At 36.9% G+C, this 27825-nt stretch overlaps 1 protein-coding gene across 1 annotated transcript in view; it reads right to left on the bottom strand.

The window, feature by feature from the left end:
- LOC149231421 (P-loop containing nucleoside triphosphate hydrolases superfamily protein) overlaps positions 1-27825 on the bottom strand; it is a 128324-nt gene that overhangs the window by 8012 nt on the left and 92487 nt on the right. Inside the window, exons 7-12 of the mRNA XM_089381635.1 lie at positions 17868-17937; positions 17233-17288; positions 11465-11515; positions 11158-11262; positions 10881-10925; positions 10280-10394 (exon numbers count right to left, since the gene is read on the bottom strand). Coding sequence (XP_089237761.1) covers positions 10280-10394; positions 10881-10925; positions 11158-11262; positions 11465-11515; positions 17233-17288; positions 17868-17937 — 442 coding nt within the window. The remainder of the gene's footprint in view (positions 1-10279; positions 10395-10880; positions 10926-11157; positions 11263-11464; positions 11516-17232; positions 17289-17867; positions 17938-27825) is intronic.

Here is a 27825-nt window from a genome sequence, read left to right as displayed (position 1 = left end):
CTCTTGGAATGCTGGAAACTCTGGAGAATTTCTCTGAAAATTCTCTTCCCAATCTCTCTGCTAAAACCCCGTTGTTGGTATCTCCGAGCACATAATCTTCAAAGCCCCATCAACTCGCTCTTATAATCTCTCATTGAGCAACCAATGACCATGATCTAATCTCAATCAATGGCCAAGATCATCTTGACTCCATCAAGTGACTTTTCCGGATGTCTCTAGGGCAAAATTGATTTACCTCGATTAATCTAATTCAATTAACTAGTTTTCCTAAGCTAGACTTAGGAAAATAATTAATAATTGGTTAATTAATCTAATAAAGTCATTTTCTTTCAAAACCTTTTCTGGGCATTGGAGAAAATGTGTTCCTTAGCATCATAGAAACCATAAAGACTAGAACACTTGTCCCTTGTTACCAAAAACTAACACTCTCTCTTAGCGAGGAAGGTGTTCTCCACTACTCCCATCTTATCCCTGAAGTAGACAAACTTTTCCTTACCCAATGTCTTCATGAGAATATCTGTAATTTGTCGATATGTGGGAACGTACTGTAGCCGAACCGATCCACATTGTACATAATCTTTAATGAAGTGGTATATGACGTTGATATGCTTTGACCTATCATGAAACACTGCATTCTCAAAGAGCTTGATGCAACTTTGATTATCACAGCAGATACTGGTCTAATCTAATTGCTGACCAAACAGTCCTACTAGCAGCTTTTGAAGCCAAATACCTTCACATGTGGCTACCATGTATTTGGCATCTGCAAAACTTAGGGCCATGGATTTTTGCTTCCTACTGCAACAAGAGACAACCCCTTATCCAACACTAAAGCAACACCCTAAGGTGCTTTTCCGATCCACTAAATTTCCTACCTAGTCTACATCTATATATCCCATCAAACTGACACCATCACCTCGAGTATATCTCAATCCCTACTCAATAGTACCACACAGATACCTCAATTCATGTCTCTCTGTTATCTCATGTACTTACTTCGACTCCTTGAAGTGACTCAGAGTGTTGACTGCGAAACAAATGTCTAGCCTGGTGTTGATTAGATACATGAGAGATCTAGCCTATACAAGGTTGGGTCCACATCTGTGTCCTCTGATGTGTCTATCTTCCTCCAATTGGTAATCATAGACATGGACATAGGTCTAGACTCTAAAGACCTACACCTTGAATCTCTTCAGGATCTCAATAGTATAACTCTCTTGCCCAAGGAAGATCTCCCCCTTCGTCTGGCATACCTCTTGTAGACCTCTATGAGCCCTGATGACCCTGTCAAGAATAGATCATTCACATACAATACTATGATGAGTGGCTCACCCCCTACTATAAGATAGTAATGGTTGGAATCTACATCGCTCTTCACGAAGCCCATCTGCTGCAAGTAGTTGTCAATCTGACCATACCACGCCCTGTGAGCTTGTTTGAGTCTGTATAGGGCTCTCTTCAACCTGCATACATGTGTATCTCTCTCAAGTGTCTCAAATCCCTCTACTTGTTTGATATACACCTCCTCTTCTATCACCCTGTTCAAGAAAGTTGTCTTGATGTCCATCAAGTGAATCTACCATCCCATTTGAGCTACTAGAGATATCACGGCCCTAATAGAGGTGTATCTGGCCACTGGTGCAAAAGTTTCCTCATAGCTTATGCCTTCCATCTACAAATATCCCTTGGCCATGAACCTAGCCTTATATTTCTCCATGCTACCATCTGCAGCATACTTGATCTTATAAATCCCTCGAGAGCCTACGACTGACATATCCACAGGTCTAGGCAAGACCTTCCATACATCATTGATCATGATGGAGTTGTACTCCTCCACCATAGCATCCTGCCATGCCTGATGTTGTGCAGCCTCCTAATAACTGGAAGGATCTCTATCAACAACCTTTGTCACCAGCGCCTTGTACTTTTCTAGTTGTTTGTGCTCTTTGGTGCTCGCCCTAAGAGCTCCAACAAACTCTTGTGCATCCTTTAATGTCTGAAGAACCTCTCTACTCCTTCCACTGGTGGTTGTTGGAGCTTCATGCTCCTCATCCTACCCATATTGCTTCGTCTGATGTGAACTCATAGGACCACCTGTACCTGAGCTAGTGCTCGTACAGGTAACTATATTAGTACTTTGTTGTCCCTACGGTTGTTGCTCACACCTCAGAGCTTTTGTTTGCCCACTCTAATCATCTATTGGCAACTCGTGAGATCTCATGAAGGCTTTCTCTTCCTAGAACTTCACGTCTCATCTCACAATGATCCTCATGCTACCAAGAATATAGATTATGTATGCCTTGGACATTTCGTTGTAGCCAACAAAATAGCCCTTCTCTGTAGTCTGATCCAATTTGGTGTGTTTATCATCTGGCACATGACAATCAGCTACAATGCCAAAGATTTTGAAGTGCTCGACCTCTGGCTTCTTCCTGCGAAGACCTCCTCCGGTGTTATCTTCGCCACTGCTATGTGAGGAACCATGTTTTGTATATACATTGTTGTGCTACATGCCTTTGCCCATAGAAACTTAGGCATATCCTAGTCATATAGCATTTCCCTAGTTGCCCCAACAATCGCTTTATTTTTCTACTACGCAACCCCATTATGTTGTGGGTTGTATGGAGTTGTCCACTCTCTCCTGATGCCCTCCTTCGCATAGAACCCTGTGAAGGCTTTATCTGTGTACTCACCTCCATTATCTGTATGAAGCACCTTGATCTTTTTACCCATCATGTTCTCCACAAGAGCCTTGAACTCTTGGAAGCGATTGAAGACCCCATCCTTTGCCTTCAAAAAATAGACCCAAGTTTTTCTAGAGTAGTCATCGATGAAGGTTACAAAATATTCATAACCCCAGAGAGATCTAGTAGACAACGGGCCACAAATGTCTGAGTATATCAACTGAAACACACCACTAGCTCTGTTGTCACTCATTGGGAACATTGCTTTTGCGAACTTCCCAAGTACACACCTTATGCACACACCATAATGTTCCGTGCTCAATTTTGGAACTCTTGTCATGGTCTCCCTGAGCAACTTCAGTTCTCCATGATGTAAATGTTTCATCCTCCTATGCCATAGATCTCCCAAGTCTCTGTCACTATTACTGCTACTACTATTGCTAATCAGTGCCTTTGGAGAATCGAACTGCAACTTGTACAACTTGTTGCTTCGAACACGTTTGACTTTCTTCCAACTCTAGTGCTTGATGTACACCTTTTGTCGCACGAAATAAACATCGTACCCTTTATCCTATAGTGCAAAAAACTGAAATCAGGTTCATGCCCAAACCTGGCACATGCAGCACATCTTTAACATTGTTGCTCTTGCCTGACTCCTTCTGAATGTTGATGGTACCTCTCCCAACTAGAGTAAATTTCATCTTGTCTCCCATTTGTATCTAGAAGTCCATCTCCTCTTCTTTGTAACTAGAGAAATAGTCTCTAACCCTGATCATATGTGCTAATGCTCCACTATCACTATACCAAGCTCTTGTGGACGTGGAGCTAGAGAGACACGCTATGAGAACGAATTCATCTTCCAACCTAGAAGACAAATCCTCAATGTCTGTTGAAGTTGTTGTCTGCTATCCCTTGTTTTCCTTCTTTTGGTTAGGACATTGGCAAACATAGTGTGTTGTTCGCAACCAAAACACTTGACCTTATTCAGCGCTTTCTTCTTCTTATCTCCTTTTGAGCCTTATCCCTCACTGGATCCCTTCATCACCTTCCCTTTTCTTACTAGGGCTACATTTTCCTGCTCCTCTTCTACCTTCGATGCTTTGTCATTGTTGTTAGCGCCATTGACCAAGTTGAGCCCAAGCTCCTCCTGAGTGAAGTCACTCCATACGTGATCCCAACCTAAAAGTGTATCTTTCCCATTGATCACTTGGATGAACACTCCACTCCTTGAAAAACCCATTCAATGTTATTCGCACTAGCTCATCATCACTTGGCTTGTCCCCCACTGTAGCTAATCCATCTCTAGTAAGATAGGATACAATGTCCTCACCCTTATGCATCTTTATGGTCCTCGGTTTGTCTCAAAGAATCAAATTCCTTTTATCTATAGGATTCTAGTACAAATTAATAATTGTGTCCCACATCTTCTTTGTTATGTTTGGCTCTGCAATATGCGGAACAATATGGTCCTTCACTCCATCAAGGATAATCCTCTTAACTTTGGCATTCTCCTCTCTGTTTGTGACCAACTGTTATGGATCTGTCAGTACGGAAATAACATTCTACGCATACTCCTTCAATCCATACTCATCCAATAGGAATAACATTCTAGCCTTCCACATGCCAAAGTTGGAGGCTCCATCCAACCTGTCCTGATCTCTCAAACCTATTGCAGCGATCTTTACAAATCTAGAAATATAGAGAAACCCAAATAAATTTGTAGAAAAATAAATTGCACTATAAACCCTCAACTTTCTCTTCTTGTGCCCTACGTTGATTTACTCCTGCAAACCCTCTGCGCTTAGATTTGCTCTGATACGATGTGAATTTCCTTTGCAGGAATTTAATCTTCTACCTAATGGAGATTGTTTGTCTTTAGAAATCTAATTACAACAAATAACGATTAATTCACTACTGCAGTCTTCACAAATGAATACAAGAACTGAGAAATAATGCACACACAAAATAATTGACACTAGTATTTTTGGACAAATTGTCCCTGGAAAAACCCCAATTGCGGGGAAAACCAGTTTTGTAGATGAAGGTTTTATTATTAATTCTTTATCAAAATTGAGAAATACAATCATCTTGCCTCTCATTGACAAAGCTTCAACATACAATACCTCCACTGGCAAAATCGATCTAAAATACAAAGTTTCCTTCTGCAAAATTAACTCAGCCACCTCAGTGCAATTCGCACTCCCTCCCTGCTACACGCACTGGCTAAATTGGAAATGCGTGTGGCCCTCTTTGGAACTCGCACTGCCTCTGAAAAGCAGCTTTGGCAATGATCTTTGCCTCCTGCAAATCTACTAAGCAACTCGTACTTCCTCTGGCACCTATCTCCAACAACTAGAAATCGATTCGCTGCCCAACTCTATGCACTCGCTAATTCACACTATCTAGTACAGCCTCACTGTAGAATAATTCGGCCTCCCTTCCTCTCCTGGAATGTTGGAATCTCAATGGAGAATTTCTCTGGAAATTCTCTTCACAATCTCTCTGTTGATACCCCAATGTTGGTGTCTCCCTCTACGCTCTTGCTATCACTGCAATTCGTTGTCTCTGAATGATCTCCAAAGCCCCATCGACTTGCTCTTATAATCTCTATTTGAGCAACCAACGGCCATGATCTAATCTCAAACGATGGCTAAGAACACATGTCCGCTGCTATCAAAAACTAGAGACTAGAACACATCCGCTACTACCAAAAACTAGAGACTAGAATACATGTCCATTGCTACCAAAAGCTAACATCTACACTAAGTTTTCTTCAAAAGAAGTGACATTTTGCATATTCTTTTTACAACTCGAATTGTTCTACTATAAGACATGAAATAGGAAGATTGTTAATATTGATTGCATCTTTAGTACCAAATTGAGTTGGTGAATCAAGCTAAAATCCATTTCGTCCAATGGTTTATAAAACAGTGCACGAATAATATCTCATAAATTTGAGCCTACAACAATTAATTTTTGAATTTTCTGCTTAAATGGACTCGAACTATGTATCTGACTTGGCAATGATGTTGAACCCTGGGCTTATCATGCAAAACGTTGAACCTGGACCTTAAGTCTCGAGAACTATGCACTTGGCTTTAACATGCATCTATGTACTGCTCTACAAAGGACTGGAACTCTATGCAAATTTTTAAGTTACCCATCTAAATGGACTCGACCTTTGTATCTAACCTGGAAATGGTGAAGAATTTTAGGATATCATGCTCTTGAGAAACATGCATTTAGTTTTAATATGCATCTGTTGTGACAGTAACTGCTCTACAAAGACCATAGTTTTTTGTTGCTCTTTTTCCTCATTGGATGTGGTATTGAAAAATGACAAACAATGTTTGTATGGTTTAAGGGGCTAAGATACATAACAAAACTATTATTGCAAATGACATATAAACAAATCTAGAACCTTGTTATAGCTATGCTAAACAAACTGTAAATATTTAGCTAACTATCGACTAAACTATCTGTTTTAAAAAATCGTCGAGTCAGGCCAAGTCAATCCAGTCACATGCCAACCGAGTCGAAACAGCCATTGAACCGGACCAGTCGGCCGAGTTGGCTAACGACTCGACCGGCTCGGTAACAACCCAGCCAGCTCGACCGAGTCCAAGCCAACTCGGTAAGAGCGGCCAGTCAACTCATTTCAGCAGCGTTTTTTTTTTAATTTAATTTTTGGGGACCCCAAAGCCAACTATAATCTGCCTTTGGGTTCTTTGGGGTCCATTCCCATCTCCTAAACCCTATAAAACCCACCCGACCCCTCTCATTTCCTCCCAGCCATCTCATTGCATTTGAGTGAGAATTTGAGTCAGAGTTTGTGAGGAGTTGTTGAGTTTGTTTTTGAAGCAGCAGTGAGGAGTCTTGGGCAAGCATTGTAGCAGGAGTGAGGAGCTTCCTGGGCAGTCATTGGAGCTGCATTGAGGAGTTGGTTTTTGAAGCAACTTTGAGGAGGTAGTTTGTGCCTAGAGGTATTTTTTTTCACTTCTAAAAATTTGTTTTTGCTTATTTATTTTTTTTTTGCAAATCTGGAAATTGAAAAGAGTGTTTTTGTGAAAGAAATGAACATTGAAGCAATGCTATTTTTTTTGTTTTCACTTTCAGATTTTTTTTCTTTGATTTCCAAGTGAAAAAATGGCACCTAGAGTAAAAGATGTTGGTTGGGCATATGTTGAAATGGTTGATAGTCAAATGCATTGCAAATTTTTCCATAGAAAGATTAAGGTTTTGGGGGCATTAATAGGCTGAAACAACACTTCGCAGGGATTAGAGGCCAAATTATTCCATGTGAATCACCAGAAATTGGAGAGATTAGGAAGGATTTGTTAGCCAACTTTGAGAAGTTTAAAGAAGAAAAGGCTAGGCAAAAAGAATTAGAGGCTGAAATTAGGAGGAAGAGGAGTATACAACAAATGATGGCTAGCAACCCCCATTTTGATTTTGAGGGTTTTTCTTCTATCCCTTGTACTGATGCATCCAACCCATTCCGATATGTTCCTCCCTCTTTGGAGTCTATTCAAGAAAAGGGTAAAGGTAAAATGAAAAAGAAGGGTGATATGAATATCAAAAATTATTTCACTGTCACACCTTTGTCTCCATCAAATGCACATGGTCCTCAAGCTAGTGGAACTTTGCAACCCACTTTAGATGACCATTGGAAGAAAGAATTGAGATGCTTGTGATTACATATGTAGATGGTGGTATGATGCTAATATCCCCTTCAACGCTTCCCATTCACCATATTATGAGCCTATGTTTGATGTCATACATGTTGCTGGAAAAGGCTTCAAAGGCCCTACTATGCATAAGATAAGGGGGGTATATCGTTTGCAGAAAGAAATTGCCTCCATTAATGAGTATATAAAAGATTTCAAGGACTCATGGGCAAAAAACAGGATGTACCATCATGTTAGATGGATGGAATGATCAAAGGAACCGTACCATCATAAACTTTCTTATCTTCTGCCCACAGGAAACCATGTTTCTAAAATCAATTGATGCATCTGATAGGGTGAAAGATGGACAATTGTTGTTTCAGCTATTGGATGAGGTTGTTGAGGAGGTGGGGGTGGCTAATGTTGTTCAAGTCATCACAGATAATGCCTCTAACTATGTTCTTGTTGGTAAATTGTTACAGAAAAAACACAAAACCATATTTTGGACCCCATGTGTTGCACATTGCATAGACCTCATGCTTGAGGATATTGGCAAATTAGATTGAGTCAAAAACACTGTAGATAATGCCAAAAGCATAATAAAATTTATCTACAATCATTCATGGATTTTGAGCCTTATGAGGAGACACACAGGGAGCAGGGATATTATTAGGCCTGCCATCACTAGATTTGCTACTCATTTTTTGACATTGCAATCTATGTTTTCACAACATAGAAACTTGCAAAAGATATTTCCCAGTGATGAATGTAATCAAAGTCAGTGGTCTCACAAACAGGATGGCAAAGAATTGAAAAAGAAAGTTAATGAAGAAATAATTTGGAGAAAGGCAGCACAGATTGTGAAGGTTGTTGAGCCACTGGTTAAGGTGTTGTGATTGGTGGATGGGGAAAGATTGGCAATGGGCTTCATTTACGAGGCTATGGATCAGGCAAAGGAGCAAATTAAGAGGGCATACAAGGATAAAGTTAAGAGGGCATACAAGGATAAAGTGGCTAAGTATGGGCCCATTTGGGCAATCATTGATGAAAGATGGAACAATTAACTCCATCGCCCTATACATGCAGCTAGGTATTTTTTGAACCCACGATATCATTATAAAGCTCTGACGGCACGAGCTTTGAGGGGGGAGGTTAGAGATGGATTGACTGACTGCATTGATCGCATGATCCCATTGGAGTGTGATTAGCTGGAGATACACCGACAGGTCACAACCTTCAGCAAAGCCACAAGTACCTTTGGGAAGAACCTAGCAAAGATTGCAAGGGAAGCAGATGAGCCACGTAAATAGAAATTTCAATTTTCAAATTCTTAATACTTATTTTGTTAAATTGTTTATAATTTGAAAGTTGAATATAATCTGTAATTTTGTTGAGCTAACTCATTACACTCCTATGTTTTTTGCAGCACAATGGTGGGAGGATTTTGGTAGCCACTGTCCTCAATTTCAGAAGTTTGCAATTCGTATTTTGAGTCAAACTTGCGGTGCTACTAGGTGTGAGTGCAATTGCTCTGCCTTTGAGAGGATTCACATGAAGAAGAGAAACCATTTGGATCAAAAACGGTTAAATGATCTAGTCTATGTCCAATACAACCTTCGGCTCAAACGCAACCAATTGCTGAACAAAAGACCTGATTTAGATCCCATTGCGTTGGAAGACATTGATCCAACATCAGATTGGGTAGTGGAGAGTCATCCAGTAGAGTTTGGTTCTGATGAGGATCCTGATTTGGATTTACAGGTGGAGGCATCACTCGAACATAATATTCAGTTGAATGCAGATCCACTTGTACCAGCCTCGGGGCCAACCCCAAGTCCTCCAGTTGCAGGCGCTTCCTCTGCTCAGCCACGAGGGAAGTGCATATCTCATTTATCTCAGCAGCCATCAGCTGCACATCTTGCTAGTGCTACCAGTTCTACAGTTGCACTTGGAGATGATGATGAGGAGAGCCATGGGCTTCCCTGTCTGACTCTGATTCAGAGGTTGAGCTAGATGATGTTGGCTCCTCTAGCAGTAGCCAGTAGTACTGGTCACAGTTTACTTTTGTTGTAGAGGCCATTTCTAGCCTCCTTGGCTATGTGTTTTTGTTTCGATCTCTATATCTGATATCATCATCATGTCTGTATTAGACAATACACTGGGTGCCATTTTGATATAATGGATATATTCATGAGCCTACTTTGATCATATGTTGTCTTCTCTCTATATTCTGATGCTGTGTGCTTGGAAACATGAACGAAAATCTCTAAAATTATGTTTTTTATAAAAAAATAAATATTTAATGTATTTTTTACAACGACCGAGTCATTGAAATTGAGTCGGCCGAGTCGATACCGAGTCAGAGTCGACCCTCAGCCGAGTCGGAGTCGGCGTTGGAGTTTTAAAACATTGACTAAACTCATGCAGATGCAAATAGCAAGGGTTCAACTTGCCTCTTCAAATTGGCAATGACTTTGAGCATGGAAGGATGTATAAATTTAACTAACAGCCTAACATTCTCAATAATGATTGCAATGTATGGGTAAGAAAACTAAAGTACCTGTGCAAAATGATAATAAGTAACAACCCATGATGTGTCTATATCTGCAAGAAGACTAGTTTGTATTGTAAAACCTTTAGTAAATGCTAAATAGTTCTTCAATATCTAATCAAAATATATTTACACCCAAATTTCATATACTTGAGAAAATCATTAATTCAATAAATATACTGTATATGAATATGCATTATTCAGGGTGTTCTCCCCTGTTCCGTCCCCTAAAATTCAGGGGCTCTCTGCAGCCATCCCTCAAACTCATCGCCCACCACCCAGCCCCCTTTCTGAAACCTTGGTGTAGCATTGTTCCCAAATAAACAAAACAAGCACAATTAAAAATCATATAGAAGACTGCAGTTAAAACTACTCACCAATTTGCACTTGCACTGAAAAGTCAGAAGGTGAATCTTTCTTCCCTGAATCTGTCATGAAAGATTCATCATGGTCTTCCACACCATGTTCTACATCATCTGTATCCATCTCAACCTGGGAGAAATAGAAACATTAGCAATGTATGCAAATTATGAATATTGATACATCATGCCAATAGCTAAACCCTTAAACAATGAAAGCTAAATACTAATTTCTATCCCCAAAATAAGTAGTCGGACAGTAAGCTAAAGACTGCCTTGTTAGAATCTAATTAGCAATCCATGTCTTCAAAAATAATTATTCTAGAAGCAATCATTGATCTTGTTGGAAAATGGAGCCCCATCTCTATACCTTGTACAAAGTAGAACTACTTCAGGGATTCCATACAGATTCAAGAAATATAAATTGAACTAGAAGATATTGCTCATATTTTACATACTAAGTGGCATCACTTCAAGCCATGTTGTCAATGGTTATAAGTGACACACCCTAATTTCTCCCATGTTTATACAGACCCGGAATCAGATTTATCAGTAATATGAAGGATTTAATGACATGTACTTTAAATCAAAATGAAAGTTTTAATGCAAACAATTTTACCTCTGTGATATCTTGTGCATTTAAGTCGTCCCCACGAAATAATGTCTGCAAATGAAATAGAGGTTCAATTCAGACAAATTCATCCCAAAGACATGTAAATAAATGCTAGAAAAGAATAAAATATTGTGTCCTCGCATAGATGCCACTAGACGCATAATATCCAAAGCACTGCCATGTAGTAAACATGCCAAGGCCAAAGCTGTGGCAAGTATATATTACTATATAAAGTTTTTCAAAAATACAACAGCCAGACCAAAAGCAACATAAATAAACTTACCGATATGTCAAGTTGTAAGTAAAGTGGAGGCGCAGCTTCCCAATGATCTGCCATTTCTTGTACTTTATCAGCACTAAAGTTATGCACATTCCGAGCTGCACATCCCTATTTTCAGCACAGAAGCATGTTACAACTTGGTGTGATTAGGGGATAGAAACTTTACTGCCAATTAAAAATTGTCTTATAACATCACCATTTCTGAAAATCAAAAAGGCTTCCCCAAAGCACAATAATACTTTCTTTTATTTATGCATGGATCAAACTTTAGTAAAAAATGCTCAGTAAAAACAGGTGATTTGTTACACACCGCAGGGTCCTTGTAAGGAGCTTCTAAGAGATACACCTCATAGCCTGATCTCTGTTTGAAACCAAAATACAAACTCATCAGCACTGTTAAAGGCTACAGTAGTTAAAGAAAAAAGTAAATTATGTGTATACTAATTTGCTTTTCCAAGACTAGATATTAACACATTGCCCTTTCTGTAGCACATCTTATAGATCATGCGGAAGCAAATGCCCTTCCATAATAATAAAGCCACTTATGAACATTCCCAAGCTCCCAGGGACAACAGACAAAATATAGACAAAAAGACAGTTCCATAAACAACATGGTGCCATTTCAACAAATTAGTTGGACATGAACCAAAATATGAATGTTATGGTTGTTGGCATTGAAGGATTTTTTCGATATTTAGTTTCTGGATACCAATTTTTTAAAGGATTTTAACTCATCCAATTCTGGTTGAGGCACAAATACAGGCAGTGCTATTTTAAACTAACCACATCCAGGCACAGTAAGCAACAAAAGTTAAATATGTCTATTCAAACATATATTTTTAATCAAATTAATCAAGAAATATGAAACTTTGTGTTTGTACATTTTGTTTTTCCAGCAAACTCACTGCCTTTTCTGTAACATATAATACAGAGCACACTGAAGCAGTCACCCTTCCATAATAATAAAACTGCCTGGAATCACTACCAAACCCCAGACTACAGAAGACAAAATGTAGACAAAAAGACAGTTTCATAAACAACGATGTGCCTTTTCAATAAATTAGTCAAACATGAACCAAAATCTGGACATCACTGTTGTTGCAATTGAAGGACTTATTCAATATTCAGTTTCTGGATATCAACTTATCTCATTCTGGCCGATCCACAAAAATGCTAGCAGTGCCAGCTTTTAAACTTGTTGACCACTGGGGTGGCACCTGATGATTAAATGAAAGACTCCATGCCCAAGGATGATCCAAAGACACTTGTACCATCAGATATCATCAATCAACAAAGTTTTTTAACTCTACTTTTATCTTCTCATCATCTTTCTTGTACCCAGATTCCACACCCTGTGGAAAATTGTAACAAGTGATACTAGTAATGATGAGTTTTTGAGTCTGTAACAAGCCTAGGATGTTGGGACTCGATCAGTGAACGAGTACACCTTGGAATGTTCTTTTTTCCTGGTTAATTATCCCTTCTTTTTCAAAGGCAGATAATTTTCTAGGTTTTTTCACTCACTTTTTACCCCAAATCCAGGGTGACAATTTGAAGGTCGAGCCCCTAAGTAGGATGTATATTACCACACTAGATCACACAAAAAATTTCGTGGAATTTGGCTAGGTCTATGTAGGATTTTTTAATAATTAAAAATTTCCCACACAACGGGATTTTTTAATTATTTTCTATGTAATGATGTAAATAAGTGGCCTTAGCAAATGTCTGGGGCGTGTGACTACTCAAAATTCATCTTCAAAGATTCAGCATTATCCTAGGACCCACTTTTGGGGTCAAAAAAACGACTTATAGTCCCTCAAAAGCCCATTTTCCCTAAGTTACCAAGATTCAGATCCGGATCCTCCAATTTTGATTTTCCCTAAGTTATCAGCTTTCAGATCCGGATCCGCCAATTTTTTGAAAAACCAGGATCCAGAAACGGCAAGGAAATGGCAAGTACATATATAATTTCTACATACAATAAATAATTAAACATATGCTAATTTTTAAATATATAATTTTTACATAGAAAAAATAATTATTATATAAATAATTCCAAACTTAATGTATCATTAATAAATATTAATTAAACATTAATTAAATTTATATAAAAATAAAAAACATATGTGAATTTTTAAATATATAACTTCAATATAATACTTTAAAAATAATTATTAATTTAATCATAATAGAATTAATACATCATTTATAAATATTTAAACATTAATTATTGGTTATAATATTTATATTAAGCAAATTATTAAACTTATTTTAGAAAACTTACTTTAAAATTGATTAAAATAAAAATTTACTTTTTAAGCTTTAAAATATCTAAATAAAAACTTGCTTTTTAAACTTTAAAAATATCTAAATAAAAATTTACTTCTTAAACTTTAAAATATCTGAATAAATATGAGTGGATTATAAACTTCACGTAACCTGCATTAAACTTTAAAGTTTATAATGTCTTGTATTAAACCTTGTAATATGGTCAAATAACATAAAATAATAAATTGGTGTTGGTAGACTCCCTAGTTTATTTTCGCGGACGCAATTCAATAATCTATTCTTTATCATTCCTTAACTGGCTTGCGTCTGGATGATTAAATTTTCTGTTTTGGAATTTTGTTCTAACATTCGCTGCAGATTTGCACGTTGACGTTGACAGTTTTTCACCCGAAACGCTGGACAGAACGGATCTTTGCGGATCCGGATCCGAATCCGTCTCTGATCTGCGGATCCAGCCATTAGACTTGATAGATCCGGTATCATAGGATTTTCCTAATGAAAGTGGCAAAAAATGAGGAAAAAACTCAAAAAAATGAATAATTGAAAAAATTTAGAATTTTTCCAAAGTCAAAATAAGTCAACTTTTGACATGGAAATATAAGGAATATAAGGTGATGTGGCAGCCATGTGGGGCCCACCACATGGAGGAAAGTCATAGTCAAAGTTCCAAGTGGCAAGTCAAGAGGTTCCACGATGAGTTACAGAGGCCACGCTGAAATATTTTATATGGTGAAAAGTTAAGTTACTGATTTAATTGTTGTTGGAGATTAAAGTTCAGATTCTAATAAAATGAGTGGGGAATGGACCCCACTCACTCTCCATAATCTACATATAGCCAAAAAGCAAATAAGCACATGCCATAAAAGAGATCCATGTTGGCCCATTCAAAGTGTCAACGCAGCAGCTCCACTCCATCCCCACACAAGTTTGATTTGTTTGTACGCTGATTACACATGGCAGCTCAAACAATATGCACATGAGGAAAAGATTGAACGCACAGTTAACAGCAGTTCAGTTTGAAGACCCCACGCTGGCACTCATATTCAATCATATGCAGCAAATTAAGAGGCAATCCATTACAGTTCAGATTTTAGAGAATATTCAGAGGATAGTTTGCTTGCAGTTTGACAGGGAATTTACAGGAGTTCTAAAGGAGACTTGTCCCCCTTATCTTCACACATGTCACACTCAACAAAACCAAGATTTGTACGCTGGTCCTCTTCACTCAATTATACGCAGGCCTGATTTCTGAGTTCAACACAAGTAATGAAGAGACAGTATTTTGGGACTGTGACATGGTAATTTGGGGCTGCACATTTCATGGGATATTGCTCCCACTTACTTCCACTCTTCTCACACATGTTTCTCAAGAGCATACGTACAAGAGATTTGAGAATATTTGAGGAACGGTAAGGTGTCACTGCCATCTTCAGCACTTGACATCAGTTTTCATCGAGCAACTCAGCCACTTGGAATTTGACTTGCTAGCATTCGGATCTTCACCCTTCCACTTGTCACTTGCACTCACATTGTGATTGGCTCCCATAGTTCTATTTAAATGAGTCTTTGGCTCTCATATTGTATATTTAGAACGAGCTATTGGGCTTATGGAGACTACTAGATTTTGTATTCATTTTCATATAATAAAAAGACTTTGGGGTACTATTGTGTTGGTGTTCTCCTTCCATTGCTTGAGGTGATATTATTTCAATTGTTGTGCTTTACATTCTACATGTATGTTGGATTATGCTAGTTATCATTTTGCTACTTGTTTGGATTAACATATGCAAGCTATCTTGTATGGTTTTTGAGTTAGATAAACACTCTAGGAAGAGGAGCACTAGAAGATATTTGGTGAAATCTCTAGTCTTCTCCTTCATTGTATATTCTAATCCCTTTATGATTGCTGACATCTTTTTCCAAGTGTGTAGAGTTCTTTAGATTTGGTTGAAGGATTTACTTGGGCATGGGGTAACTCTCCAATAGACGAACTAACTCCCAAGATCAAGAATAGAAGAACCCAATCAGTTTTGTCTCAAAGATCTCATCACACGATTTTGAAAGAGGGAGTTTCGGTTCCTCTAACCTACTAAAATTACATAACTTTAAATTCAATATTTTTCTTGATCAATATCTTGTGCTTTCAAAGATTTTATTTGCTACCTAGAGAATGGTTTTAACTTTTTAACTAGACAAGTATGAGGTTCCACTTGCATGTCTTGATATAGTTCCTGTACACTACTTGTAGATTATCATTTTGACTCTTTCGAGTCATCTTTCCACTAATTTTGGATCTGTTTTGCAGCCCCTTTTGAGCAGATTTACTAATTCAATCCTTGTGGCAGCTTGAGGGAGTTTTCATTTGATACATTTATCAAGTTATTTGCAGGACCTTTGGAGCATTTTGAGACGAAAATTCAAGGAGGTTGTGAGTATTTGAGGCATCATTTCTTGAAAGGATGAGTTCTACTTTGAGGGAAGCATTATTCTCTCACTAGGTTGTGGGCTAGAGGAGGCTTAGCCTCTCTCCTTAGCGTTGAATACAACTCTCTTTGTGGCTGATTTGATTGCTGCAAATTTGTTTCTTGTATTTTCAGATTTCGTCAAAGACTCTCCTGTGGTTGTTACTTGAAGAGATCTAGCCCTTGACCTTTTAAGCAGATTTACTAATTCAATCCTTGTGGCAGCTTGAGGGAGTTTCCGTTTGATACATTTATCAAAGTTATTTGCAGAACCTTTGGAGCATTTTGAGACGAAAATTCAAGGAGGTTGTGAGTATTTGAGGCATCATTTCTTGAAAGGACAAGTTCTACTTTCAGGAGAAGCATCATTCTCTCACTAGGTTGTGGGCTAGAGGAAGCTTAGCCTCTCTCCTTAGCGTTGAATACAACTCTCTTTGTGGCTGATTTGATTGTTGCAAATTTGTTTCTTGTATTTTCAGATTTCGTCAAAGACTCTCCTCTGGTTGTTACTTGAAGAGATCTAGCCCTTGAAAGTGGCACGCTGTAAAAGACTCCTTTGATTTCCTTGGGAAGTCTTCTCAAAATGATTTTCTTTTCTCTATTTATAACCAATCTCTAATAAAAAGAATATTTTTTCTTGTGAGGGAGCTTGGGATTTTTCCCATGGTATCCTTTCTCCCCATTTAGAGGGAGGATCATTGCTTGTGGGTGGACTAATCTCTTAGTTTAGTTACTCTAATTTTCTTTGTTAAGCTCATTGCTAAGCTCATTCATGCATGATTAGTTTTTTAACATAACACTCATATCCATTCTCATTTTAGCATACATTTGAGATTGGTTTATGTTTGCCATTTCCATTTCTTGAACACTTGTATTGGGCAATCTACTACAACACATGCAATTTTTCTGTTGGGCAAGCTTAAACTAGTTTAATTTATCCATCTACAATAAAGTGTCTATTCAACAAATTAATCAGATGTAAACCAATATCTGTGTTACAGCTGTTGCAGTTGAAGGATTTATTCAATATTCAGTTTCTGGATACCAATTTTAGGAAGGCTTTCAGGTAATCCAATTCTGGCTGATGCACAAAATACTAGCAGTGCTAGCTTTTAAGCTCTCTAAACACATCCAAGCACCATAATTAACATGTTAAATATGTCTACTTAAGCATATGTTATAAACCAAAAACTGGTTAAGTGTTAGAGACTCTATCAGAACATGACTTGAAAACTCATGGATCAATCTCATGTGTGAAAAAATCGTTATTAATAAATATGTACTATTAATAAGTGTAATCAGAAAAACAAGAGCAAAGAGGGTATACCTTTGCAACTGCCCAAAACTGAGCAAAATCAGCTACCCGCAGATTGCGGTCATCCACTAAGATGAGGCACACATGCCAGCAACAAAAGGGTCAATTGTCCGAGCAGCACTGCATCTTTGGTTAGTGAAAATGAAAGTAGTGTGTAGGGACTACATCCTTCTAACACTGATACTGATATTAGACTAGAAACTTAGCACATGTTTGGTGTAAAACATCATAGATGGGGAACACTCAAAGATTGCCACATTAAGGGTTTATAAGAACACTCTTCTCCCATTCCTTCCCTTAAACTTGATATAAATATAAAATAAGAAAGGAATATATCTCAGGTGGACAGTACATAAGGAAACCAATTGCAAATACATCATGATTCATAAATCAATCAATCAATCAATCAATCAATCAGGTAGAGACAATTCAATTCTAGCATTTAGGTCACAACAGATATCAGGCTGTATCACCAAGGGTTTCAAGATATTATGCCTATATCAAATTATTTGAAAATTGAAACAACGAACATCGGGCAATTTTGGGAAGAAAATATGAGATATTGCATTGCAGCTTTAATCAATCTCACTTATTTCATGGCATTTGCCTTAGCGTATAGAGAAGCTAATCCATATATAGATCCATACCAATTATAAAGGTGAAAATCCCCTCTTCTAGAGTCTTCTTGAAAGCTTTCAACATGCTTGCTCTGTAAGCCTGACATACAAAGATTCTGTTAGCCTGGTACTGTAGCTTTCAACCATGAACTATCAACAACAAAATCTGCCAACTAGAATCTATTAAAGCAAAAAGGAAAATTACTAACACCTCACTCGTATCAACCAATATTTTACAGAAAATAAGTGCAGATACAGGTCACCAAAACAGAAGACTGCTCTAAAAGATTCATAGACACAATTACTGTTCACAGTTATGAACTATTCACATCTCTTAAAAGACACTTTAAAAATGGAAGAGATGTGTCTGGACCTATGTGACCAGAAAGAGGAAGCAGAACAAGAAACATGAGACCAAAAAATTGCACAAATATGGATGAAATTGAAGTTATAAGTCAAATCATCATGGATTATAAAACATGAAGTCACATCATAATTCAGCTCAAAGCCTAAAAATCAAAGTAAACCAACTCATAGGAGCTAGTTAAGTTCAACTTGGTCTAATATATCTATTAGGTAAAAGTGTGTTTCTTTAGCGCGCATTAGTTGCATTGTAATCGGAAGGTCACAATATGTTCTAGACATAGAGTGATCCTATGTCACAGGGTTCGGCGAACCTGAAGCTTTAGGTTCGAAATTCAGCGAACCTGAAAAAAAAATTGAAGTTCGTTCAGGTTCGCCGAACCTGAAATTCGAACCTCAAGTCGAACCCAAACCTCATCGAACTTCATCGAACCTCAACGCGAACTTAAACGAATTTTTTGAGGTTCGACGGTTTTCTTGACGGTTTTATTTGGCTGTTTAGAAGAAAAACCAGGGGCCGCATACCGTGTTGCTATTAGATAGATACCCTTAAAACGTAGGCGTGAAGACTTGCAAAGCCGAGATTTGTGGCAGCAAAATTTTAGAAAACCCAGATCTTGTGTTTGTAGACTTATGTAAGTTACGGAGCATTCTCTTGGTTAATCTCGAGAAGAAGCACAATGACCGAAGATATATGCAGTTTAGTTATTATGTATTTTATTGAGTTGGTTTTAGTACATACGTAATACTGGCTCTAGAAGAACTTGAGCTAAATTTAAATTTTGAAACCAATATGTATTTGTTACGAAAATATGAAAAATGCTTCTGAAAGTATGGTTTTGAGTCTCACATTTGGTCAAGTGTTTCAGTGAGACAAGGCTAAGAGCCTACCGCTAACTTTTTTGCTTGTAAAAGGAAAAATATTCGACAGGATGATGGCGTAAAAAGTCACAATGATGAGTTATTATTGTGAACAAATGGACCTCCATGAGAGCGGGGAAGGTATATGCTTGCTCGACATGGATGATTATGTAATGGAATTAAGGAATTCTGGAATTTCGAGGGAACTTTGGAATCATGCCTATATGAGTCTGACTACATCTGTATGGAGATCTGTGACAAGAGAGGAGTAGCTAAGTCATTACCAAGTTTTTGTTAACATCTTTAACTCTAACTCCTGGCAACAAAACTTTGATCTTGAAGTTTTCTATTCGGGAGGGGGAATAAAAATGAAAAGTGCTTTTTCATGTTAAGGGGGTGTTTGAGTCATAACACTCACTAAAGTGTTGTTAGGAGTCCGAGTCTTAGAAGAGTCATAGTTAATGTTATGACCTAGATTGCCCATAGGTTTGTTATAGAAGTAGTTAAATAGCTTATCATATAAACTCCACAAAATATTCTAGAATATTTATGGCGATAGATTTATTTTAAGAGTTGTTATCTCATTCTACCTTTTAATTAAATTCATTAATTAAAAAATATGCTTTATGAACATGAGTTATGATTTTTTGAGTTTGTGGTATGAGTAAGCCATGACAAAATCTCCATGTAGAGTGGAGTTGATTCTCTATAATTACAATTTTTGTTGCATGATTTTTTTAATATTTATGTCTAACTCATATATTATTTTTTTAATTATAATAATAATAGGCATGTTTATTGTAGAATAGAGTTTTAGAATTTTAACTTAATTATGAATAGTTATTAGCTGGATAGTAGGAATAAATATCCCTATTCGCATAATTATATTTTAATATTAACAAATTTATATTGGCCATTTTTATTTTTTATTATTATGGGTTATTTTTATTTTTATTTTTACGAAGTTAAAATGTTTGACTTAGTCAAAATATTAAACATTACATTACAACATCTCTACCATATTGGGTTGAGAGGCACAATAAATTTAAAAGTAATTTAATAAAAAATATTTGAAAGTTATCTATCAATGTGTATTAAATAGTATGTTATATTAATTTATTCTTGTTGATTAAACTGTGATAAAAAATAAATGTTGTAGTCAAATGAGGCTACAATTTTTCTCAAAAACAAAGGAAATTTTGGCTGGATTATAACTATTTGGCAATGGTCTTTATGACTTCATTGATGATGACTCACTAGATGAGCCAAATGATGGAATTCCATGTGTTGATGACTTTGATGATATTTAAAATTTTGAAATTTGAAGATGTCCTACAATGATGTGTATGTTTAAATTTTGATCATGTTTTGATTATGTGATTTTTTAAAAGATTACTAGTATTTGACATTCATTTAAATTTTGAAGACTGAAAATTATGTCATTTCCTTTTGCAAACTACTATTGTGTATGTTTACATTTAACTAGATGTTAGAATGATTACATTATTCATGTATGTTTACTAATAAGAATTTGTATTCATGTGTTTATGGATCGATTTTGAATTTTCTATTATTTTTTCATATATAGATATATATATATATATATATATATATATATATATATTGAAAAATATGTATAGTCGAACCTAATGTCGAACCTCATTCGAACCTGATCGGAAAATTCGAATTCAAATCGAACTTAATCATTGTCGAACTCGAACCGTGTGACATAGGAGTGATCCAACGGCTTATATTCTCCTCAATATTAACAACTTTTGATCTATGGCTTAGCACCCGATTGCTCCATGATAAGAGCATGGAGGGTCATGGTTGACGATCTGTTGTTGGAATTCTCGTGTAAAAAAAAAATTCCCTTGCATTAATAGGGTCATGGATTGTTTCCCTCTTAGAGGGTTTTACTTACAGACCAACACTGTGATCTTCGATCTGGTTGATTGAGTGGTTACTGATGGTGTTCGTTCCATATGGAATACTTTGTTTTCCCGAACAAGGAGGTTGCAATAGTAGGAATTCCTGGGAGGTCACCCATCCCTGTACTACTCTATCCCAAGCAAACTTAACAGTGGAATTTGATCGGCTCTAATGCATTCAAGTTGGTATGATCAAACCCATCTGATACCATGTTTTGGGAAACAAGGTATTCCATACTATATGAACACCTTCAATAACCACTCACACAACTAGATCAAAGATCATAACACCAGTATGTTTACATGGTTAAAACCCTTTAAGAGAGAAACAATCCACAGCCACAGCCAATGTGGCCACTTGAGCCAATTTTATTAATGTAAAAGAAAACAAATTTACATAAGAAAGTTCTCACAATCGATCAACGACTATGACCCTCCATGCTCTTTAAATATAGATAATGGACCAAACAAGTGTTAAAACAACAAATCAGTGTCCAATAGTATCAAGGAGAATACAAGTTGTAGAATCACAATATGTCTAGAGCACATGGTGACCATCGGATTACAATGCAACTAATGCACATACTAAACAAGAACTAAGAAACACAATTTTATCTAATAGTCAAATTAGACCAAGTTAAACTTAACTAGCTCCCATGTGTCTAAATATCCCAACAAACACTTGTTGATTTTGCATAACTTATGAATCTTCTTTTGCTTTCTTTTGAAACAATTTTGGATTGAAGTGAAAAGCCACTAAATGAAAAGGGGTGTGAAGCATCTTATCCCTGTTCGCATAACTTATGCATCTTCTTTTATTTTCTTTTGAAGCAATTTTGGATTGAAGTGAAATTCCACTAAATGAAGAGGGGCGTGAAGCATCTTATGCCTCTCCAAGCTAACATAACATAATTCATCCCTTTTATTTGTGACAATTCCAGAATTCCCTCCCTCATCTAATCCATACACTTATTTATAGACATCCCCCAAGTAGAGAGGGTCGATTTGAAATATGCAAAGGGCATCTGTGATACTGTTAACTATGGACATTGTCTCCTCCACCGTTACAGAAAATTCATTAGATGAGCCAGCAATAAGGTCCTCACTTTTTTATACCATCACTAGTCTTGAGCCCCTTCCATCACAACCACAGAGAAAATGACTCTCTTTAAGTGATTGACACAATGACCAACACAAAGAATGCAAAATATCTCGATATTCATACTCAATCATCCTCCCTGCAAGTACATTATCAAAAAACTTGTTGCAATCTGTACCACATTTTTCCCCGACTTACCTCCTCAATTACCTCTTTGAATTGACCCATCAAATATGTGCCATCTTTTACCTTCACACTAGTGGCATAAAATTTCAAAAACATTGACCCCCACAACTTGTCAAAATCAATATCTTAACAAGAGGTCCATAATCTCTGTCCAACCATCCAACTAATAAAATTGATAAAATAAAAATATAGAATCTGCACAGTTTGCATTAATAAAGTAAACATAATAGGAAACTAAGAAGGGAAGATGTAGGACCATAAAAGACTAGCACAAGAAAAGAACTCTTTATGCATTTACATTTCAAATTTCACACACAATTTCAAATGTGAGTCTACCCAAGTCACTTGAGATGAGTACTCAGCTCAAACCCAGAGACATGGCACACGGCAGACATGGCCAGACTCGCAGGGACTCACGAGTCTAATTCACCACCATGGAAATGGACCCTGGCATGGAAATTTGATGGCTAAAACAGGTTTTGGAGGAAAAAAAGGCAGGAACAAAACCTAAAATCTAAACTCGACCTTAAATGGAAACTCCCTCTCATTTCACTCTCATATCTCATCATTTCACTGTAGGTGTGACTGTACAGAGTGATTTTATTCACTAAGTGTGTATGACAGTTTGTGAAGGAGGCCAAGTTAATCATTGTAGTGTTTTATTGGCTGCATTTTCGCTGTATGGAGGACTCAAGGACGCTGCATTATTCTTGTGTGAAACAGGTCTGTTCACAGTCCATGTATATACTTCCAATTTCTTATTAAACTTTTAACAAATATGCCATCACATGAAAGGCCAAGCTCTTAGATTTTTAATCAATCTGTTAGATTCTGCCATACACTTATAAGAGCATGTTAATTATCCAATTCTACCATACATTCTGCCAATCTAGACTTTTATCCATGGCACCTAAGTCCAAAGCTAAGAGCTTTTTGATCAAGCATGGCAGCATTATGTCTGGGTGGATCCAAATGATAACAAGCAAGTCAAGAGCAATTATTGTCCAGCTGTTACGTTTGCGTGCATAAACAAGCTGAAACACCACCTAGTGAAAATCCAATACAAATACATCGAATGTGATGGTTGCCCTACAAAAGTAATGGCCAAAACACAAACAATGCTGTCAGAACTGGATGGGTCATAGAATTAGACAACCCTACAAACCAGACCACAAAATCACTCGCCAAAACTACATAAAATATTCGAATTTTGAAAAAAACATATTTATATTCATGTATCAGCCAACCAAAAAATACATAAAATATTCAAATTTTGTATAAAAAAGGAAAAAATAAATATATATATATATATATATATCCATGTGAATGCAAATCATTATACAAATATCCAATGTTTCTCTTGTGCATAGCAAATAAGAGCGCATATAACCAAAATATGCACTTAGTGCAATGCATATCTGAACCAAAATACATAAACAAACCCTCTAAATGGCCTGTAGAATCCAAAAGTAAGCATACCAGTACTTAACAACTATAGTCTAGACACTAGGCTCTACAATCTAATGATGTGAGTGAATCATCTGAATTCTCATCATCCACATCCTTAACATAAGTAGACTCAAAAATGAAATTCCAGCTTGGCTGAATACAAGCACTTGGCTGAATGCAAGCACTTGGTCGAATACATGCACTTAGGCGAATGCACACTATGAAGTGACCTAGTTGATAAGTAACCATTTGAGAGGAATAACAAATTGAGGGGAGTAAATCTAGCTTGGCTTGGTAGGGAGGTTAAGAACGTTGATCTCCTTTTGATGGTATCTCATAGCTAGAAGCCCCCTCTACCCTCATGGCACTTGTTGATCACTGAAGTGTACCCAAAGATTTTTGAAGACTCCATGCCCAAGGATGTACCAGAGGCTTCATGTACCATCAGAGTTTATCATATCATCAAAGTTTTTCAACTCTACTTCTTTTTCTCATCTTCTTCTGTTGTATCCAGATTCCACAAGTCGTGCAAGGATGATGCAAAGTGATGCTAGTATGATGAGTTGAGTCATGTAACAAGCCCAGGTAACTTGGAATCTTGTCATCAAGTGAGTTTACTCTGGGAGGTTATTTTCACTTGGTTAATTATTATATCCTTACGGGGACCTAACAATTAATTGAGTTTTTTCCTCCAAGCATAACCCCAAAGTCGGAGTACGACTTAAAGGTGAGGCCTTGGGTGAGTCCTAGTGTCTAGAGTCATTGTATATTACCATACTAGATCACATGTAAAATTTTGTGGAATTTGGTTAGGTCCACGGGTCATTTTTTAAAAATTTCTTAAATTTCCCGCAGGTTGGAAATTTGAATAAACTCTTAATGTAATATAGTAATATGCAATAAGGGGTGTTTAGAGAAGTTGTATAGGCTATGTGTGTTCAAAATTACACCTCTCACCCTCAAATTTCGTCTATGGCACAAATTGAGAGGTAAAAAATAAGTTCTAAACCCTCAAAACCCACTTTTCCTAAGTCTAGCAGAAAATGTGGCAATAAATTGAGCCAACAATTAAATAAATGGAGAAAAATAAATATCCACACATGCTAAATGATGTGGAAATGAAGTGGAAATCATCTAAAGGTCAAAGTTGAGCTACCAAGTGATGTGGACTCCACATAAGCCACAAATCAAGAAAATCGATTTTTTTGTGGAGAAGACAACGAGTTCCAATGACAAGATCCACGATGTGAGCAAGTTAACTCGAGCTTCAAGGAGATATCATGATTTGACTTGAGATTGGATTAGAGTTTGCTTGAGTGAGGTGGAGAGTGGTCTCCTACCATTCCATTTCACTCTCCCACATGTCCTCTCATCTAATTCGAACTCCCTCATCAAGGATTGCGTGGGCCTCTAAAGAAGAAATCAAGTTGCCACTTGGGAAATTCGAATCTACATGAAGGAGCATCAGGATGGTCACCCTTTTGTCTTGAGATTGTCACCATTTGCCTTGGGATTGGCCCCCAAACTTCTATATAATAGAGCCACGGGCTCTCACTATGATCAATCACTGTTACAAGTTATTGTGCTTAAGAAAGCTCTACTCTTATGTACACTTGTTCTCCATTACAATAAAAGACTTCGGGGTTCATTCATGAGTTGTTGTTCCATTGGAATATGATGATTGGCTCACTATTGGTATAATTTCTTTTGTTCATGCTTTGATCTATGTTCTTTCCATATGCTCTTGTAGATTTGTTAATGTAAAGCTATCTTGCATTAGCAATTGATTTAGATGTATGCTCTAGGCATAAAAATCTCTAACTATTTTCCAATAAATTTCTAGAGTTTTCTTATCATTGTTTATTTGCTATGTTGCACAGGTTCGCAAACCCGGGGGTGGGGTTCTCAAACCCGTCCTGGGTTCTTGTCCCCAAGTACTGGAATCGGGTATGGGTGCTTCTAAGAAGAACCCATAAAAACCATGTTCTCCATTAAAAATATTGGGTTCTTTTGTCTTGATGGGTGCAAAGAACCCTAACGATGGGTACTTGGAACCCCAAAATCGGGTTCTTTGGGGTTATTTTTTGTTTTTATTTTTAAACTTTTAATTAATTTAATGGGCTTCCCCTAATACTCCAATTAGCTAGTTCTTCATCTTGTGAGAGGAATTGGAGTACTTATGCCTTTATCCATTCAGTAAAGAGAAATAGGTTGGGCTCAAAGAAGGCAGAGAACTTAATGTACATTCATAGCACACTTCATCTCATATCTCAAAAAGACCTGGGTACAAGGAGGGTCCTTTTAAGAGATGGAACCAATACACAAATGATGTTATGTGTGTGGACGAGGAGATACAACCAAATGGCCTTATTGAGATACCTCCAGTTGCTGTGGATGAGCAGAAGCCTCAAGATGAAAGTGATTCCTACCTGGAGAGCACGCTAACTGAAGATCTAAGTGATGTTGATGACATGGCTTGAGGAAGCCATTGTTCACTATTAGCTATTTTTATCTTAGTATTTTAAAATTTCTTAGTTCTTGTTTGGAGATGCCTTGAGGAAAATTTTTAATGTAGTATGACAGTGGACATATATCATGATTTGTTAATTTTAGGCAACAATGGTATGTTCTATGCTTTATAGCAATTTTACTTCAATTTCTTTATTAGCCCAATACCAATATTCAGATTAGCAATCACATCAACATGATAGTAAAACGCAAATAGAACATAAACATAAACAGTAGAAGACAAGAGGACACAAGATGTGGCACCAGCGAGGGAAAAACCCCAATGTGGGAAAACCCTTAATCAAATCTTCTTTTAGTTTTCAATAGTTCAACAGAGAGTGATAGTACACTTTACAAATATGATAATTTATAACAGCAGCAAAAGAGCCCTAACCAGAAAAGTCAACGCTAATCAACAGGGCAAATTTGACACTCAGCAAATCGGTCAACTTCAAACAACTTCAGCGTCCAAACAACAAGATAAAACAACCCTCAAAACAGTGAAATTCAACCCAGTCAAAGTCTGGTCAAACAGCCCACCTGCGATCAGCCGTAGCTGCAGTCAATGCTAGGTCAAATTGTCCAAAAATTTTGTCTCCTAAAATTTTAGCTTCCTGAAATTTTGGCCTCCTGAAATTTCTCTCTCCTTAAATTTCGAACATGTGGACAAAGAGAGGCCCAAAAATCTGTAACCAATCAATGAGGAGAGAGAGAGAAAAGTGTGAAGATGAATGTGTCCAAATGAGGCTAAGTCATCATGTATTTATAGCAAATGTTGAGGATGAATAGATGTGACTGTTGGGCTTCTGAGCCTACATAAGTTTGTTGGCCAACCTTGACAATTTGTCCATAACTTCATTTGTACATGTCGGAATCGGATGATCTCTAGATTAATCCTACACCTCTTGGAGAGAGGAATCTAACTTTCATAAATAAGATGACTCACGTGGAGTTTGGCCCTAGTTCCCAATTTTAAGATGATTATTATTAATATGTAAATTCCAATTTTCACATGATATCAAACTAGAAATTTTCAAATTTCATTGTGAATGTTGAATATTCAATGATGTGAATGTTTAAATATATAAAGTTTAAATCATAAATATTTTAGTTTTCTTGTTTAAAGTAGAAATATATACAAATTCATTTATATTATAATTTATAAAATATAATATTTATATATTATAAATATAAATTATAATATACCCCCGACGAACCCACACACCCTGTTTCAAAAAATGATGTACCCGTACCCATCCTCATCCTCGTACCCATACCCGAACCCACGTTTCCTGGCAACATAGCTTATTTCCTAGATCTATATAGAATCAATGTTTGATTGAAGTTTTGTGGAGGAAAATCTTGTTGGGATCAAATATCAAGCATGAGGGGAAGTCTTTGGAGAGACCAACCCACTCTTGGCACATTCTCCAAAAAGCTATCATTGGTTCTTTGAGTTTCCATAGTCCATCTTACGAAGTGGTTTTGCAAGGTTTCTCTTGGACATTGCTTATATACAAGCGAAGTATTTTTAAATTTAAATCTCTTTAAAAAATTGTGTTTTCATTGGTCTATTTAGCTATTTAAAAGC

This window comes from Pinus tabuliformis, chromosome J, assembly GCF_031772625.1.
Source record: "Pinus tabuliformis cultivar Carrire ecotype Pingquan chromosome J, CPIR1, whole genome shotgun sequence".
NCBI lineage: Eukaryota > Viridiplantae > Streptophyta > Pinopsida > Pinales > Pinaceae > Pinus > Pinus tabuliformis.
This window is presented reverse-complemented; position numbering and strand designations above follow the sequence as displayed.